Source organism: Coloeus monedula, assembly GCF_965178545.1.
Source record: "Coloeus monedula genome assembly, chromosome: W".
NCBI lineage: Eukaryota > Metazoa > Chordata > Aves > Passeriformes > Corvidae > Coloeus > Coloeus monedula.
The window spans coordinates 17,336,706-17,355,635 of record NC_138821.1 but is presented as its reverse complement, the minus strand read 5'-3'; the positions used below and the strand labels follow the sequence as shown (position 1 = coordinate 17,355,635).

Sequence of the window (18,930 nt, the reverse complement as noted above, 5' to 3'; positions counted from 1 at the left end):
GAAATGGAAAAAAGAAGTGTGTGTGAGGGGTGGGGGGACAGGGAGAGGTGACAGGGGTTAGGTGGAAGCATATCACCTATCCAAGGGTCCCAACAACATCTCGTTGTTCCCCTCTATCTGGTCTTCTGGTGGTGAGGATCCCCCATTGCTGCCGTGGCCACGCCGCCAACATGCGACCACACCACACGCCAAAGAGTACAGAATCCCGTGGATTAATATATGCTTTGGGCCAGGTGGGAACGCCCACGTGTCTCCCCTTGCAGGGGCTAGCTTGACACACTGTCCCTTGCAACACTGAGGGTCTGTTGCATCATCTCTGGTGCTCTGGTGCAGGGTCTGGGGACCCCTTTGAGGGGGGCTCCTGTGATGGGCCATGTCACCCCCTTCTGCTGTGGATAAGCTTCCCCCCGCCCCCGGTGAGGACCCCTCAGTTGGGCTCCTCTGCACAGTGGAGGATGGGCAGTCACTGCGCCTCTGACCACAGACTTTTTCTAAGATACCCAAAGCCTTTCCTCCTTCCACCCTTTGGTGCGAGGGTCTGTGCTAGCCTGGCGGCTGATAGACTTGGGGCTGTGGTCTCCACCTTGGAGGTGTTAAGCCTGTGCTTTGTGAATGTCCCCAGCCCATAGTTGTTACTTTATCTGATCTTCATCAGTGAGTCCTGTAAGGCCTCAGTCAGGGCCCCATTCAGGGTGCGGTAGTCTTCTCTGCAGCTTTTGTAATACAGTTTTAAAAGTCTTTTAAGAAAATGTTTAAATCATAAATTATAATATTTCAGTCTCTGACACCCCTCCTTCTTACCCAGTTAGCCCTGCCACCAGGCTTGAAGTTAACTCCTGCTTCCCCCCGACTGCTCACCCCATCCTTGCGTTTCCCCATTATCAGATACAACCAGATTGTGTCTCCCTGTATCTTCCGCTTCTGGTGCCCCCATCATTTCTACATCATCTTCCTCCCGTTGACCATGGCATTTCAAACAATGGTGTCTGATACTGCAGGAGCAACAGAACAATATCGCTTCATTCTCCTTTCCTTGCCCTTTCCTTCTCTAAAGCTAACATGAGAGGGTCTGAAGGGGCAGGTAGGCACCCCTTTTGCAATTCTTGATGGTTTCTCAAATTAAAGAATAAATCCACATAAGGCACTTCATCCCACTTCCTCTATCTTCCACAAAACAACATCAGTTGTAAAGGTGTTATAATCTAAGGTACCATTCTTCAGCCACCTAGCCTGGCAGTTTAATTTATATGCTGGCCACCAATGATTACAATATTGAATTAGTTTAGGTTTTCTTAGAGGGCCTCTTCCTATATTTTTCCAGTGGTTCAATATACATTTCAATGGAGAATTTGGATTGTCATGTCCCACTTTAGTTTTAGAAGAAACTGCCTCCATATTCAATAATTACAAGTACACGAGCTATTACCTTAGAACTTCTGGGTTTGTAACAGTGGGTGGGAGAAGAATGGCCAAGCTGCAATCACTAAAATGGACATAAGAGGGCGCTCTAAGTCCACAAATGCAATCTCAGTCACCTACAGAAATACAGCGACCTTCGATAAAACTCCAAAATCCCAGCAATCACACTGCAACACTCTCAGCAAACAGATTTTTTTAGATCATGGGTGTCCCTCGGTTCATATGCAGGCAAACTCAAATTAACACACCACTCTCACACAAACACACTCCCAGAGGTCAAGAAAAATGCAAAGACTGCAAAGCAATTGAACAAACTTCACCACACTCCAGCCAAAGCTGGGGCCAGGCTTCAGTTGTAAATTGAGACTGGGTTTGTTCTTTTTCTTTCTCCACCGGAGTCAAGACGGCAACAGTGCTCTACGAGACGACAAAATCAAGAGCTCAATCTGATGATACCTCCCGGGGACTATCTCTGACATATTACTCGTTTTCTTCCCTTTTTCCTTCCCCAGGGGACTTGAACCCCTAATACTTCAAGGACTCAAACCTGGAAGGGGGAGAAACTCCCGAGGGGGAAAATTCTTTCTGAACCTGGTGGGGGAGGGATGGCTGTAACCTGCCTTCTATCAGAGGATGTTCATTTCAGACTTTCCTCCGAATTTGTCTCAAACTGGGACACTCAATTTCCCCCCTTTCCTTTTTGGTAAGCTTACCCAGGGGCTCAAACCCTATGAACCTGTGAACCTCTTTCTTGAACCCCGTTCTAAGGTACTCGAACCCCCTTTCCAGTAATTCTGATCATAGCCCTTTCCAATAACCGCAAAATAATTAATGTAAATGATGCCTTTACTCACCCAGGGATCCTGCCTGAGCCCCAGGTGATGATCAGAAGTCAAAGCTCTCCCCAAGAATCCCTTGGAGCTGGCTAGATATCTATTGGCCTCAGATCCACTGAGGCTCAAGGCTGAGGTCCCATCTGGGGTGCCAATTGCTGTTACCAAATGTCCAAAATATTGGAATAAGACTGTCCAACAGTAAGGTTGTGTTAAAGAGGGCATAATTTATTCAGACCTGAGGTCCAACAAGCAATACTCCTAGCTTTAAGTGGACATGTGATTCTAAAAGTGTGTTGCTTATATACAATTGCTATATATATATTACAATTTACCCATTACCATAAATCCCACCCCAGGTTCCCAGAGATTCAGTCCTTTGTTTTGTCTATCACTGCATTCTTGAGCCACGTCTTCTTATCTTCCCACTGTCCTTGCTGGAGGAGCAGTGTTTGCATGCCTGGTTTCTCTGCTAAAAGTTTCACAGGCACAGTAAAAATTGAATTAACCCTTCTGGTATCACAAGCATCTGACTGTACTGTAAGCTGAAGTGACCCTGACTGGGAAAGAATTGCAGAAACACCCCATTGTGAGGTCTCATGCATCCTTGGCATAGATTACCTCAGGAGAGGGTATATCAAGGACTCAAAAAGATATTGTTGGGCTTTTGGGATAGCTGCAGTGGAGAAAGAGGGAATTAGACAGCTGAATACCTTGTCTGGTTTCTCAGAGGACCCTTCTGCTGTGTGATTCCTGAGGGTCAAAGAACAACAGGTACTGATTGCTACAACAGTTCACCATTGACAACACTGCACCAACCGTGAAGCTGTGACCCCCATCCATGAGATTGTTCATGGATTAAAGACACAGGGAGTGGCAAGACTCACTCCCCCTTTAATAGCCCTATATGGCCAGTGCATAAATCCAATGGAGAGTGGAGACTGACAGTGGACTATCATGGCCTGAACCAAGTCACACCATCACTGAGTGCTGCAGTGCCGGACATGCTGGAACTTTAGTATGAACTGGAGTCGGAGGCAGCAAAGTGGTGCTGCCCTCAACATTGATAATGCTTTTTTCTCCATTCCTTTAGCAGCAGAGTGCAGGCCACAGTTTGCTTTCATCTGGAGGGGTGTGCAGCACACCTGGAACTGACTACCCCACTATTTGCCATGGACTGATCCAGACTGCACTCAAAAAGGGTGAGGCTCCAGAACACTTGAAATACATTGATGACATCATTGTATGGGGCAACACAGCAGAGGAAGTTTTTGAGAAAGGGGAGAAGATAATCCAGACTCTCCTGAAGGCTGATTTTGCCATAAAACAAAGTAAGGTCAAGAGACCTGCCCAGAAAGTTCAGTTTTTAGGAGTAAAATGCCAAGATGGACATCATCAGATTCTAAGGGATGTGGTCAACAAAACAGCAGCTATGTCCCCACCAACCTGCAAGAAGAAAACACAGGCTTTCCTAGGTGCTGTGGGTTTTTGGAGGATGCATATTCCAGATTGCAGTCAGATTGTAAACCCTTTCTATCTTGTGACCCAGAAGAATGATTTCAAGTGCTGTCCTGAAAAACAACAAGCTTTTGAACGAATTAAACAGGAGATTGCTCATGCAGCAGCACTTGGGCCAGTCAGGACAGGACAAGATTTGAAAAATGTGCTCTACACTGCAACTGGGGAGAAGTTGGCAGTAAAAATATATCATGTAGATGCACACATACCAAATCAAAACCTTCACACACTGTAGAAGGAGTTAAAGCCCCCTGGTGCATATGAGAAGTGTGTTAGGGAAGACAGTTTGGATTAGTCCTGCCTCAAACAAAGGCAAACCTATCCATGGGATTGTTTTTGCTCAAGGACCTGGATGCACTTGGTGGGTGATACAGAGGGACATGGAAACACAATGTGTACCTCAAGGGGATTTGATTTTTGGGTAAGAACAGTCTGTAATGTTGAGTTGTATAATATTGGTTGCTGCCTGACACTGCCACTGTATGCCATAACTACCATGGCCAATGAGGATGGAGTGCTCCAGATACACCAGTTGTGAGCTGCTGATGCAGCAACTAGCACCCCTGCCCTGGAAGACATCTAGGATGGATAGAACCCACAGTCATGGACTAAAGGAACTCAACAGGCATCTTGGAGGGATGGCCAGTAACTATGGAAATGATACCTGTGCCTGTGTGTATTTACATATATGTGTATATTTCACAGAATAATAGAACATTCTGAGTTGGAAGGGACCCACAAGGATCATTGAGTCCAGCTGTTAAGTGAATGGCCCATGTGGGGATTGAACCCACAACCTTGGCGTTATTAGCACCATTCACTAACCAACTGAGCTAGTCTCAGTGGTTGTTGGAAGGTGTATGTCCTGGTTTGAGACAAATTCGGAGGAACGTCCGAAATGAATGTCCTCTGATAGAAGGCAGGTTACAGCAGGTTACCCCCACCAGGTTCGGAAAGAATTTTCCTGGGAGGAAAGTGAAAAAAAAAGTTATTTATTTAACAAGCAGAGTGCATGCAGGCATGGGGGAAAAAAAGAGTAATGCTAAATAATAAAACCTCTCGCTGTGGAGAAGACATGAGAAGATTCAAAGTCCTTTGTGGGCGTGACCGTCTCCTCTCCAGAGCTGGGGCTTGGCGTGGGCCCCTCCGGGCCTTGGTGGAAAGGCCTCCCAGTGAGGTTCTGATGTTCTGGAGTTTTGAACAGTTCCATAAGAGTTCTTATCTCAGCTAGCAGGCCAGTGGAAAAAGAGCAAAGAATTTTAACTCTCCATCTGTCTTCTGAGAAAAGGAGCCGAGAGCTGCGAAAAAAAGCAGGAAGGTGCTTCCTCCGCTCAGCCACTGTTGGAATGCAGGGGAGTGGAGTGTCCTTGGGCACAAAACACTCTGAAGAATTTGCCTGGCTTTTTTTTTTCCTTTCTCTCAGACCCAGTTTTAAAGGCACAGAAAGGTACAGGATTCATGTCTGGCATAAGGCAGACGATAGGGAATACAGTACCATACAGTCACCCCAAGACAGTGTAGGATCTGGGCATGACATAGATGGTATAGAATAAAGGGTGGATAATGTCCTGGTTCTGGCCAGGAAGGAGTTAATGGGTTTTTTTGAGGTAACTGTGAGGGTGTGACTGTGGGTGTGTCTAGGAGGTTATTCGATACCACCTTATGTCATTTCCAGGGGTGGGAGAAAGGGACTCTCTTGCTTCTGAAAAGAAGGGCATTCCTACTGGTAGGAGAAAGCATGGCGGGTGAAACTGTCCAGTATTGTTTTATTTTATGTGTAAATAGTTTCTTTGTCTTATACCTTTTGTTCTAAATATTGTTGCTGTTATTGTTAATTTTCTTATCTCATTGCTGTTTCCAGTAAATTGTTCTTATCTCAATCCCTGATCTTTGCCTTTTGTGCTTTCACTTGGAGGGGGAAGGGGAGTGAGAGCAAGCGGCTTTAGCGGGACTACTAAATTGGAGAATACCATTCCCAAACCACTACACTATCTAAAAAATGTAGAAAGGAGCACCCTGGGAACTACCAACCTGTCAGCCTCACCTCTGTGCCCGGGAAGATCCTGGAACAGATCCTCCTAGAAGCTGTGCGAAGGCACATGGAGGACAGGGAGGTGATTCAGTACAGCCAGTACAGCTTCATCAAGGGCAACTCCTGCCTGACCAAACTAGAGGCCTTCTATGATGGAGTAACTCCATCAGTGGACAAGAGAAGAGCTACATGTCATCTCTTGGGACTTCTGTAAGGCCTTTGACACAGTCCCCCACAACATCGTTCTCTCTAAGTTGGAGAGATATGGGTTTAATGGGTGGACTATTTGGTGGATAAGGAATTGGTTGGATGATCACATCCAGAGGGTCGTGGTCAACAGCTCAGTGTCCTGATGGACATTGGTGACAAGTGGTGTCCCTCGGGGTCCATATTGGCACCAGCACTATCTTCATCAATGACATAGTGGGATTGTGTGCACCCTCAGCAAGTTTGCAGATTACACCAAACTGAGTGGTGTGGTCGACACACCTGTAGGACAGGATGCCATCCAGGGGGACCTTGACAAGCTTGAAAGGTGGTCTGGTGGGAACCTCATGAGGTTCAGGAAGGCCAAATACAAGATCCTGCACCTGGGGTGGGGCGATCCTGTAGTGGTTTGGTTTGAAATATCCATTACTTACTTATTTTCCTTCTGTGAGATAAGAATTAGGAGAAAGCAAAGCAGGCACAAAACTTAAAAGAATATAAATAAGTTTATTAACAGACCTAAAAGAAGGGAAAAAAAGACTAAACCTTCAGAACACTTCTCCCCACCTTTCTCCCTTCTCCCACTGACAATGTAAAAAGACAACCCTTGAGATTTTCAGTCAGTTTACCACCTCTATAATAATCTCTTTTTTCAGTTCACTTAGGGAAAGCAGTCTCTCTTGCTCATGCTATGGAGACATCTCCACAAGAAACAGTTCTCTCATGGCTTCAATGTCACAGCATGACAGCCTCCTGGGATGGTTCTCTGCTTGCATGTGAAAGTCCCTTCCCTCGACTTACAGCTTTCCCCACAACTGTTTTCGAGGGTCCAATCTTGAGCTACTGAGGTACCATTTTAAGGATGAGCTGTTCAGAAGCAAAGGTTCTCTTCACCTATCTCTGGGAGCATCTTCATCTCTAGGAACAGAGGTCGTCTTCTTCCCTGGGAGCAAGGGTCTTCATCACTTTTATCTCTCTCTGTTCAAGCTTCTAATCAAATCACAGCTACTTCAACATTTGCTTACTTCAGCACAGATACTTTTGCTTACATTTGCAGTTTGAACACTGAACACCCCATGCTTTCATGAGATTACAACAGGTACTCTGATGTATCATAGTCCATCACCATAGCTTTACAACAGAATTTCAGCTTCTAGGTTTGAAGCATCTCCTCTTTCTCCTCTCTTGGGGTTTCAGCTCTTCCTTCTTCACTGACTTTGGTGTCTTTATGGTGTTTTCTTCACGTGCCCTCACCCTTCCTTTTCTTTTGACTTGGGAGATGGTTGATGTCTTCAGGCTTCATCTGTTCTGGAGGAAACTTACAACACTAAAAGGGTTAATGTCACCCGGGCCTTGCAGCTGGAATTTGCTTATCGCTGTTGGTCACATGATCTTTGCCAGGCAGCAGGGCCTCAGATGAATTTTGGCCCACTAGGCGAGGGCTGGCCTGGCTGAGCCACGCCGCCGGGCTGCCTGCACGCAGCAGGGCTGCGGATGGAACCGGGCTGCGAGGCTCGGGGGTGGCTGTCTCCCGGCTGGCCCGAGCTGCACTGAGGGGGACTGCACCGGGTGTCCAGCAAGCAGAAGTGGCTGAGATCTCAGCCAAGCTGCGCCATGGCTGACCCGGCTGGACCACGTCGAGCAGGGTCCAGCCCGGCCCCACTGGGCCACACCGCAGGCCCCCAGTTACCTGTCCGAAAACTGGAAGCAAAAGAGCTATCCCAGGGTTTGTTTGTTCTTAAATGTGGATCACAGAGGCGTGTCAAGCTTCTTAAGTGGCTTAAAAAAGTTGCCAATATTCAAACTAGTGAGTTGATTGGTTCTATTGGGTCTAGAGGAAGCTGTAAGCACTTCTTTGCAACGAATCACTTCCATGGCTGATGGAGTCCTCTTTAACTAAAAACCCAAACTATGCTAAACCATGGCAAATCCCAAGCACAAATACAGGTTGGATGGAGAATGGATTGAGAGCAGCCCTGAGGAGAAGGACTTGGAGGTGCTGGTGGACAAGATCAATATGACCCAGCAATACACACTTGCAGCCCAGAAGGCCAACTGTACCCTGGGCTGCATCAAAAGAAACGTAGCTAGCAAGTCAAGGGATGTGATTCTGCCCCTTTACCCTGCTCTTGTGAGACCCCACTTGGAGTACTGCATTCATCTCTGGGGCCTTGTTGTGGTTTAAGCCTACCTGGAAACTAAGCACCATGCAGCTGCTTGCTCAAATGGCCTCTCTCCCTCCCACCCCAGTGGAATGGTGAGGAGAATAAAAAATAAAACTTGTAGGTTGAGATAAGAGCAGATTAGTAATTGAAGATAAAATACAATAATAACAATAAATAATAATAATAATAATAATAATAATAATTAAAAGGGAAAGGAAAAAAACCAAACAAGTGATGCACAATACAATTGCTCACCACGTGCTGACCAATGCCAGACTCCTGTTCCTGAACCCAGATCAGGTCTCCTTCTGGTAACTCCCCCAGTTTATATACTGGGCATGATTGTCTATGGTGTGGAATATCCCTTTGGCCAGTTCAAATCACTTGTCCTGGCTATGTACCCTCCCAGTTTATTTTGCGAACCTCCTCACTGGCAGAGCATGAGTCACAATCCAAAAAAGAGTTCTTGACTTAGGATAAACACAACTTAACAAGAACTGAAACATCAGTATGTTATCAACATTATTCTCATTCTGAATCCAAAATACAGCACTTTATTAGCTACTGAGAAGAAATGAACTCTATCCCAGCTGAAACCAGGACAGGTCTCCAACATAAGAAGGATGTGGACCTGTTGGAACAAGTCCAGAGGAGGGATGTGAAAATGATCAGGGTTTGCATGGCCTGGTTTTTGGTAATGGGGAGGCTACAGGGGTGGCTTCTGTGAGAAGCTGCTAGAAGCTTCCTCAGTATCCAGCAGAGCCAATCCCTGGTGGATCCAAAGATGGATGTGCCGCTGGTCAAGGCTGGGCCAATTAGAAATGGTGGTAATGCCTCTGTGATAACATATTTAAGAAGAAAGATAAACAAAAAGTTGTTGCACAGTTTTAATTGTGGCCAGAGAAGAACAGACTGAGAACATGTGACAATAACAACTATGCAGATACTAAGGTCAGTGAAGAAGGAGGGGGAGGAGGTGCTCTAGGCACTGGAGCTGAGATTCCTCTGCAGCTTCCGGTGAAGACCATGGTGAAGCAGCTGTCCCTCTGCAGCCCAGGGAGGTCCATGGGGAATGCAGAGATCCATGTGCTGCCTGTGCCGGTTTGGACAAATTTGGAGGAAAAATATCCTCTGATAGAAGGCAGGTTACAACCATCCCCCACCAGGTTCAGGAAAAAAAGAATTTTTTCCTCAGACGAAAGTGAAAGAGATAAAAACTATTTATTTAACAAACACACGGGAAAAGGATAATAATGCTAAATAATAAAACCTCTAGCTGTGGAGACAAAACTTGGGAAAATTTTAGAGTCCTTCTGTAGGTAGCCTTTCCCCTCCTCCTTGGAGCTCGGATGGGGTAGGCCCACCTCCAGGACCAAGGCCTCGATGGAGAGTCCTCCTGATGTATTTTGATGTTGAAACAGTCCAAAAAACATGGTTTTCCCTGGCCTCTACCTGGCTAGAGGCAGGGCCTCTCTAGTCCTGATTATCCGACTTTCCCTGGGCATGCATCTTAGAGGTTCCTTCAAGGGGATCGGGCATGTCATCATCTCTTCCATCATTTCCGGCAGTTCAGCTACAGGCAACTGGAGCTACTTCCTTTTTAGTAGAACTTCCTTTCTGAGACTTGCACTTCTTCAATTCATGCACTCATGCTGCCAGAGCAGAAGTGGGTTGTCTCTCCCACCTCCTCATGTTTTCCCCACTATCATACAGGAAATACCACAGCTCGCTTTGTGGGATGTACCTTCTCTCTTTCTCTGGGGAACGTCTGCATTTGGGAGCAGAATCTCTGATCCGTACCACCGAGATTTGGAGAAGGCCCTCTTTAATCTCCTTCTTGAGTTCCTGGTGCATCTTCTCTATCTTATCTTCCAATTTTGGTATACGTGTCTCCACAACTGCAATTCTTGCATATGTTGGGCCATGCACGGCATCTGCATATGCTCGGAGCTTCGTTTCCACATCCTGCACAGTCTCATTTGCACCGTAGTCTGGTTTCATCATTGCCAAAGCAGAAGCATATTCTTGTGGCCCAAGTCGTATGAGTTTTCGCCACATCAATGGATTAACTCTGACCAGGTCTGGACTCCTCACTCCTGGGTCATCTGTGAAGACAATCTCTGCCACCGCTAGTTCTCTCAGTCTTCCACTGGGTTTGCTGCATATAGAGATCATCTGCGCACAGATATCTATCCCTCACGCCATTCAAGACCCATCTCCAGAGACTGTCAGACTCAGCCCTACTTATTGTAGTTTGGTCAATAGCTGGATCACGTTACAAGGATCCCAAATGCCTCGCTTCAGCACCATCCAGCATCACATCATCACCTGCAGCATCCCAAATATGGACCATCCAACTTATTACAGATTCATCAGACCATCAGATGTGGTCCTTTCTTAGGCTATGAAGGTCCTTTATGGACATGGACTCAGTAATGGTTTCTGTGCCTGAGTCAGTTGGTGGCTTTGAGGTTCCTTCCCCTGCATCATCTTTCACTGGGCGATCAGTTTTGGTTGTGTGCTTTTTCCTTGTGACAGGAGCCACTGTCAATGGCTTCGGATTGCTGTCTGGTTTATCTGCAGCCTGAGTGACTAGGGTGTCTGCTGATTTATCTTCCTGCCCCTCTACCTTTATCTGCTGCTCCATAGCACCTAGCAGTGTGCAATAAGCATATACCAAGGCCCAACATATTGCAATGAGCTTTTTCTCATTAGACTTGTCATTGTATTTCTCTTTCAGATATTTTGCCACCTCAGCTGGTTTCTGAATTTGTCCAGGGGGGAAATTCCAAGCTATTGGGTCAGAGAAATTCTTCATGGTTTCGCCCCTATCCTCCCATACCCCACACCACTCAGGATTTTCCACATCTGGGTCAGGTGTCTCATCAGTCACCCTGGAAATCTGAGCTCTCATTCTAGCCAAGCTGCAAGACATATAGAAGAAGCTTACCAGATAAAATACCAGGAAGGTGGTCTCTTTAACATCCAGGGGAAACTGAACATTCTCAAAAGATAATGTATCAAATTTAAAGGGAAGGGAGATGAAAGGCTGGGAAACCCCGTCTACTCTGCCGCCAACAAACTAGGTGCAATTACTAATAAACCCCCAAAACAGGCTACTGAAACTAGGACTGGCATTAGGACGGAGAAACCACATATCATACACACTTCAAACAACTGCCTGTACGTCTGTTAACTTCCTATAAATCATTATCACCGAGCACAGCAAAATACAAATCCTGATTCGTGCCCCTGCTCTGCAAAAGTTTCATACCAGGGACAAGATAGGAGTAATCTGTGGATAGGCAAATAGGCCTAGGGACCAGAAAGACATGAGTACATCAAGCCAGAGAGACATTATGAACTCAACCAACATGGTGACTATTTTACCCCAACACAAAGTAATTAAATTCAAACCAACATGCAATTAATACAGGTTTTTCACTTTTCTTCAAGCCACGTTTTGGGCGCCACTAATTATTTGTGCCAGTTTGGACATATTTGGAGGAAAAATATCCTCTGATAGAAGGCAGGTTACAACCAGCCCCTCCCCCACCAGGTTCGGGAAAAAAGAAATTTTTCCTTGGAAGAAAGTGAAAGAGATAAAAACTATTTATTTAACAAACACACAGGAAAAGGATAATAATGCTAAATAATAAAACCTCTCACTGTGGAGAGAAAACTTGGGAAAAGTTCAGAGTCCTTCCATAGGTAGCCTCTCCCCTCCTCCTCCGAGCTGGGACAGGGTGGGCCCACCTCTGGGCCTTGATGAAAAAAATCCTCCCGATGTGTTCTGATGTTGAAACAGTCCGGCAGAGAAGAAGGGGAAAATCGAAGTCCCAGGAAAACAAAGTTCAACTCTCCATCTCTCTCCAGAGAAAAGTAGCTGATACCTGGCTGAAAAAAAGCAAGCAGTATGTTTCTTTCCACTCTTGCTCTCGCTGCCTCAGGGCGCAGAGAAGTCTGTGTGTATATCTGTGTGTCCTTGAAACAAAAGTGCTTTGAGAAGTTTGCTTGGTTTTTTCCTCTCCTCCCTCTCAGGCTCAGTTTAAAGGCATAGAAAGGCACAAAATTAATTCCTGGGCATAGAGCAGAGATAGGGGATACACATCATAAAGTCACCCCAAGACAAGCCCATGGAGGAGCCCCACACAGGAGCAGGTGGATGCTTGAGAGGAGGCTGTGACCCCATGGGAGACCCATGGAGACACAGGCCCTATATGTATCAAAGCTTCTTAAAGGGAATCCTTGATTGCTGTGATTTAGAGCCACTCATCATTGTGATTATCCTCTTTGAAGGTCCTAGTTGAGATACAGTAGCTAAATTCAGCATCTAAGTAATCATAAACAGGAAGTTTGGAAGGGACTAAATTAGTTCCTCTTAGACCATCCTTTATGATAAACTGCACCTGTTATTTCTGTAAGGCATTTGTCTAAGCTGTTACTAAAGACATCCTTTTCTTGTCCTCTCTTTCTTCTTCCCCTTATCTTTTCCAGCCAAAAATTCCATTTTACTAGCTGCTAGGGAAAGTCTCATTTGTAGCTTCAATGCCTGATTTATGCTGAAATTATCAAAAAAGTTTATTTCTTAAATAAATTTTAAGTTACCAGTTTAATACAGTATGCTTCTGAATTTAAATAGGTGCTTACTAATAGCCAACAATTTATTGAATTTGCATTTGCTTTGGTTCTCCCATATAGATCTGCCTCAAGTTTAAGATATATTTATATTTTTACATTTTGCATTATACACACACGAACGCACATGCACACAAATATGCATGTGTGTATATATTCTTTCAACTCAAAGTTTTCTGTTATTTAGAAGGAAAATGAGGCATAACTGTGTATTGATTTAAGAGAAAAATAACTTTTGTGGTGTGTATTACATTAGAAACATTCATAGAAGAATCAAGCTGGACAATGAAACTTTGTGTTAGGATGTTCTTCATCAGTGCCACTAAGTAGACTGTACACTGCATTTTGATTTTCCTATGTTAGAGCACTCCATTGAATTTTGTTTGCAAAGTCCATAAGAGCTATTTTCTTATTGACAAAACAGATGCCAATTAACTATACTATTTTGCTTAGAGTTTGCCAATTATAGAGGGTAAGACTAAAAAACAATGTACTTTATAATATTTTTATTTTTCAGAGGCCCAGAAGATGCAATAAATGACTGCAGAATCATTTTTATAGAGGAAATGTACAAGATTGAAAAGCCAGGAGCTTATCCACTGACATTTTCAGATGGAGATTTCAAAAGTATGAGCTTTTCTTTGTGTGATTGAGACTGTTAGTTAAATATTTGAATGACATTTAAAAATTAAGGGATCAGACCACAGAATCAATTTGATTAAGGTTTCTTTTGTGCATAATAAAAGAATTGTTATTACACAGATTTTGGGTTGAAAAGCTTTTACGAGAATGTAACTTTATTACATGGCATATTGAGAATAAATTGTTGATGTAATATATCAACACATTAGTGCTGTGAATATAGCAGGTAAATCATTGATATTTTAGATGATCTGTATGGGTTGAATTCATATTCTGAGATAAGATCCTAGGCAGGCATCCAAATCACAAAACTTACTATCATAATGGACATCTCATTTGAGTTCTTAACAGATGAAAAAGACTGCTGTCTTTAACCATGGCATTATCTAAGAATGAAAAATCCTTAGCTGTGTAGAGCAAGAAAGTGTCAAGCTTGCTAGAACTGTGAAAAAAACAGATATATTCAATTTTAGATTATTGTGTCCTTCTGAGCACTAAATAAACCATGTCCCCTCCCTACCCCCTGCCAAAGGACAGTTCTCTATAAAGCAATTTAAAATTTTATCCTAATTTTAAAAATATACAAAAATTAAAGAACAGGCGTTATAAGATAGTGTTTATAATGGGAACCCTGAAAGGTGGCATTATTGATAGATATTACTGAATTTTAAAAGAAGAAAATTTATTGCAGTTTAGCTTTCATTTATAATCTATACTATTTGCAGTGTACTGTTAAAGCAATGATATATTAAAAATAAGGGTTTTTTTTAAAAAAGGAAATTCCATTTGCAAATGTATTCATAAAAGTAGAAATGTAATTTTCAATAAATGAAGGTATTTTAAGCCATTTATTTTTTTCATTGCTTGTTATTTTTCTCAGCTTAATCAATGGAAACAGACTTCATTCCATTTATGTTCTCATTTAATTTTAAAATAATATTTTTTTGATAAACTGACAGTTTCAGAAATGCCTAGACAGTATAAAACAAGGTTATATCTGCTTTGCATTTATGTATCTAATTTTTATATGTATATTAGAATATTTCTTGTTTAAAAAATGGATGGATTTTGGAGGGTATGTAAATTTGTCATGCTTTATTTAATTATATACATCACCACATTTTGACCTAAAGTAATAGTAGTAACAGGAGTCAAATGTTATCTGGTAGGCCTCCAGATATATCACTTCTTTTAAAAGTAAGAAAAAGCTAATCTGAATTTATAGCATTTCTGACAGTCTAGACTTACTTGGGAGCATCAGAAAAGAATTCTGTTAAAGTGAATAACAAATATTGCAATAGTTTCAAAGAACCAGAAGATCAAATTGTAAACTTCATAAAATGGTTGAAGAAAATGCGATATGGGGAAAAGAGAAGCTAATTTATACTTTGACTCATACTACTCATTTATCCATTATTATCAAAGGTTTCTTGGTTCTCTAGCTCAGTGGACACTAAAGTGGGGTGCATGCACCCCAGGAGGTGTGAAAGATAATCCATTGGGGAACAGGAAGAAAATCATTTTTGTCCTGTTAAAAAATAAAATAAATTTAAACTTTAAACAGTGTTTATTTCATCCTTATATGATTCCTTTTTAATTTCCTTTTTTGTGTATGTTTTATAATGTACATAATATATTAGTAGAGAAGTACATGTATATAATTTATAAATAAACATAAATATATTGAAGGTGCATACTCAAAAGTTTTTTACTGATGAGGTGTGCAAACAAAAACATTTGGACACCACTGCACTAGCTTTCTGCTTCCAACCCAAACTCTGAAAGAATCATTTCAGTTCCCCCTTGTGCTCTGATTCAAGGCCCATTTACTTATTGAAGTAAGAAAAATGTTCCTTCAGCTGTCTGGAAGTACTCTGATCATCACAGTACTTAGTCATTGTTATTATTATATTCTGTATCACATCCTCATAGTTTAGTTTGTCCAATTCACTTCCATAGTCTTTCTTGATGGTTTCCACACAGAAATACTCACTCCAAAATTGTTTTCCTGTAATGCTATAGCTCTTTGAGGTGCGGTCAAGTGCTCTTAAGTCTTTTTTTCCTTCTAAACTTATTTCAGACACTTTCTGTAATAGTTAGTTCTGCTACATGTAGTTGATTTACCTACTATCTCCTTTGCATCTAATATAAGATTATTAAATGTATCCTTTTTCTATAAAGGCATTTCTTACCTTAGCCGAGGAACTAGTACCTATGCTGTTACTGTATAAAGGATATATTGGTCCAAATTCCCAAATGAGCAGAAACAGGCAATAATTCAATTTCTATAAAAAGAAACTGTGTGAAAATTTGTGATCTGGGATCATCTGTCATCCTTGATTAATAATTCTTATATTCATCTGTATATTAATTTTTTAGAGGGATGGAGTTTTTTTGAGTTGTAATTTACTCTTCATAAGTCTTAAGCTATCCACTTAGAATTTTTAATATCTACATTTAATGTACCCAGATCTGATCTGTAGGAAGAGTGTACAGGTGGAGCAGTGGTGGTGAGGAATCAGAGAAACTGCTGATTGGTCACTTGCAGTGTTGCTTGTACATACGGCAGAAGAAATTCCATTAGTCCAGGGAGTCAAATGCCTCATTATAAAAGTTCCATTTACAAATAGGGACAGTGCTCATATGTGTAAAGAATTAAGTCCTATTGATGTAGTAATGCATAAAGACAATAACTGGTCATTTTACAACACTAATGTAGGCTGATCTAAGTGCTTAAGTTTCAGTAAACCTACATAATTAAACATATTCTTTCATTTGGCTGCTTGAATTAAAAGGAAAAAATTAGCTTATTACCAAGAATAAAGATTAAACTTGTCTATTTTTTCAGATTTAAATAAAAATTATTGTGAATTGATGAAATTAGAATAAAACAGTATTATTCTTTATTTGTTAACTCTGTGCGTTTTTTAAAATTGCAACAGTATAAAGGACATTTCACAGTTCTGTTCAAGATCTCCAGGCAGTCTTGCCAAGGCAACTTGCAGAACAATATCTTCTCATGATCTAGTCCATCAAAATGAGTCCATTCACATTAATAAGTGCTAAGTCTTCATAAAATTAGTCAGGTTTTATACTGCCCTCAGTACAGCCAAGCTGCCGGTGAATTATGTTGCCATTGTTTGAGTATGTAGAGCTAGTTTCTTTCTTTTTTACATCCCACATGCCCCCATCCCCTGATGATCAGGGTAGCAGAGCAACAGGCTAGGTTGCAGCCTAACCTGGAAAATGGCAATGACTCTCATAAATATTAGGATGAAGAACACAAGTTGATAGTCACAGTAGTTGCTTAATCATGTAGTGATACATAAGTGTTATCTAGGTCTAAACTGTTCATGTTGGCTTGATCTTTTTACTTCATTGTAATAGCAAAGCTACTACATCCATGGCATATTCATATGAGCACACATGTATATTTTCTTCTGCGATTATGTTGTATTTATGAATCTGAAATTGCTTTTCTGACCTGTGGCTTTGTATCTTTTTTTGATAGGAAAGAGTGGCCCTGAATGTAAGCACTGCAGGGCTGACCCAGATAAGGAATGTCGCTTTTGCTCATGTTACTTGTGTGGTGGAAAACAAGATGCTCATATGCAACTCCTTTGTGATGAATGTAATATGGCTTATCATATATACTGCCTGAACCCTCCCTTAAGCAATATACCAGAAGATGAGGATTGGTAAGTATACAAAGATGATTTACTTATGTATATTCACATTCTACACAACGTACCTCTATTATTTGCAACTAGAGAAATTACTGAAGAGCTTTTATACATCTCTGTTGGGGTTTTAGGAGCTCTCCTGGTTTTGTTTTTTTTTTTCTGTTAAAGGAATTTTCCCCATACGTGTTGCTAGGGGGACAAATTGCTGGGTACTTCAGAAAAACAAAAGAGGTAGCCATTGGAGTGGGGTGCATCTGGCTACTCTTTTGTTTCACCTGAGTGTGCGGACAGTCGGTCCCAGCGTTTGGATGGAGAGGGAGGCTGTTTCTTCTGCTGCTTTTCCTTCTGCCAGAGAAACCCCGGGATCCCAAGCCCGCCTTTCCCTGCCCCACTTGGAGCCGGGCCTTGGCCGCCTTGCCCCCGCCGTTGCTTCGAGCCTTTGCTACTTTGTAGCCATGCTCGCCCTGCCTGCCCAGACCTCCGGGGGGTTCCCACCGCAGCTCCGCAGTTTGGATACATCTTGTCTGCCACCCGGGATTTGTGCTCGTCCCTGCCCTTCCAGCCTGCTGTTTCTGAGGGTCTGGCCGGACACCGGGATTGGCTGCCCAGGGGTTTGTGAAGCTTTTGTTCCATCCCTTCCCGGGATCCCAGGCCACCAGTGCCGCATGTTCCCCGAGCTCGCTCCGGAGCGCCCCCTGCAGCCGCGGGGGAACCATGGCACCTGCCCTGCTCACTGGGAGCCGCCAGCGCCCCTGCTGTCTGCGACCGGAACTGCACCCAAGGGGAAAGGGCCGGACAGCCAAGACTGGGACTGGGTTTGTGATTGTTTGCTGTTACTGCCATAGTTATTGTTGTTTGTTTGGTTATACACATATAGATATATAATAGTAAAGAACTGTTATTCCTATTTCCCACATCTTTGCCTAAAAGCCCCTTGATTTCAAAATTATAATAACTCGGAGGGAAGGGGGGTTGCATCTGCCATTCCAAGGGAGGCTCCTGCCTTCCTTAGCAGACCCCTGTCTTTCAGACCAAGACAATCTGGTATGTTTTTTATCCTTGCACTGTATGTAAACATATCTTCATTTTATATTAGGATTCTATTTATAAATATAATTCATAAACTACTGGTATTGAGCATTACTGATCATTACATACTTTCAGAAATTAGATTGTTCAGTTTATGACCTCTGTGTGATTGATGTTATTAGACTTAATTAGCACCACCTGCAGTGATGCTTCCCCAACATTTTATTTGTTTTATTCAGGCTTCATTGTTGCTTCTCTTTTTCTTTCCCCTCAATCTCAGCCCTTATTGCTGGCTCCTTGCCCTTCCCTTATTCTATAGCTGCCTCAGTCATTTTTTCTGCTGTAAGAAAACTACTACCTGATTTCCAGTAACTAGTACCACCAGCAAGAAACCCAAACGAGTACACCTTGGTGGACTCAGCTAACTCCATTCTGAGCTGACTCTGCATCAAGCCAGCATCAGCTAATTGAAGCTTATCTTGAGTTCCATGCCACATCTCACCTGTATCAGTTGTGCAACTCATACCATTTGTAGTTATAACCTGCTTGTAAAATATATTAAATGCTAATTGTGGGTGCTGGGTGTGGGTTCGGCCGGAGACGGAGACGGACGGATACGAGAGATCTCTGAAGTCAGATCTTGGAACATGCGGTTTATTGCAAAGGGCATGGGTACAGGGGCACTGCTTAGAGCTGCCAGCTGCAGCTCTGAGCAGGCCCAAGAGAGCAAGAGAGTAAGCGGGTAAGTAAAGAGAGAGAGAGAG

The 18,930-nt window shown here is 42.8% G+C and overlaps 1 protein-coding gene across 1 annotated transcript in view; it reads left to right on the top strand.

Moving 5' to 3' along the window:
* LOC309584632 (E3 ubiquitin-protein ligase UHRF2-like) overlaps positions 1-18,930 on the top strand; it is a 377,453-nt gene that overhangs the window by 225,838 nt on the left and 132,685 nt on the right. The window contains exons 5-6 of the mRNA XM_082300767.1: positions 13,330-13,439; positions 16,966-17,152. Of these exons, the coding sequence (XP_082156893.1) occupies positions 13,330-13,439; positions 16,966-17,152 (297 nt within the window). The remainder of the gene's footprint in view (positions 1-13,329; positions 13,440-16,965; positions 17,153-18,930) is intronic.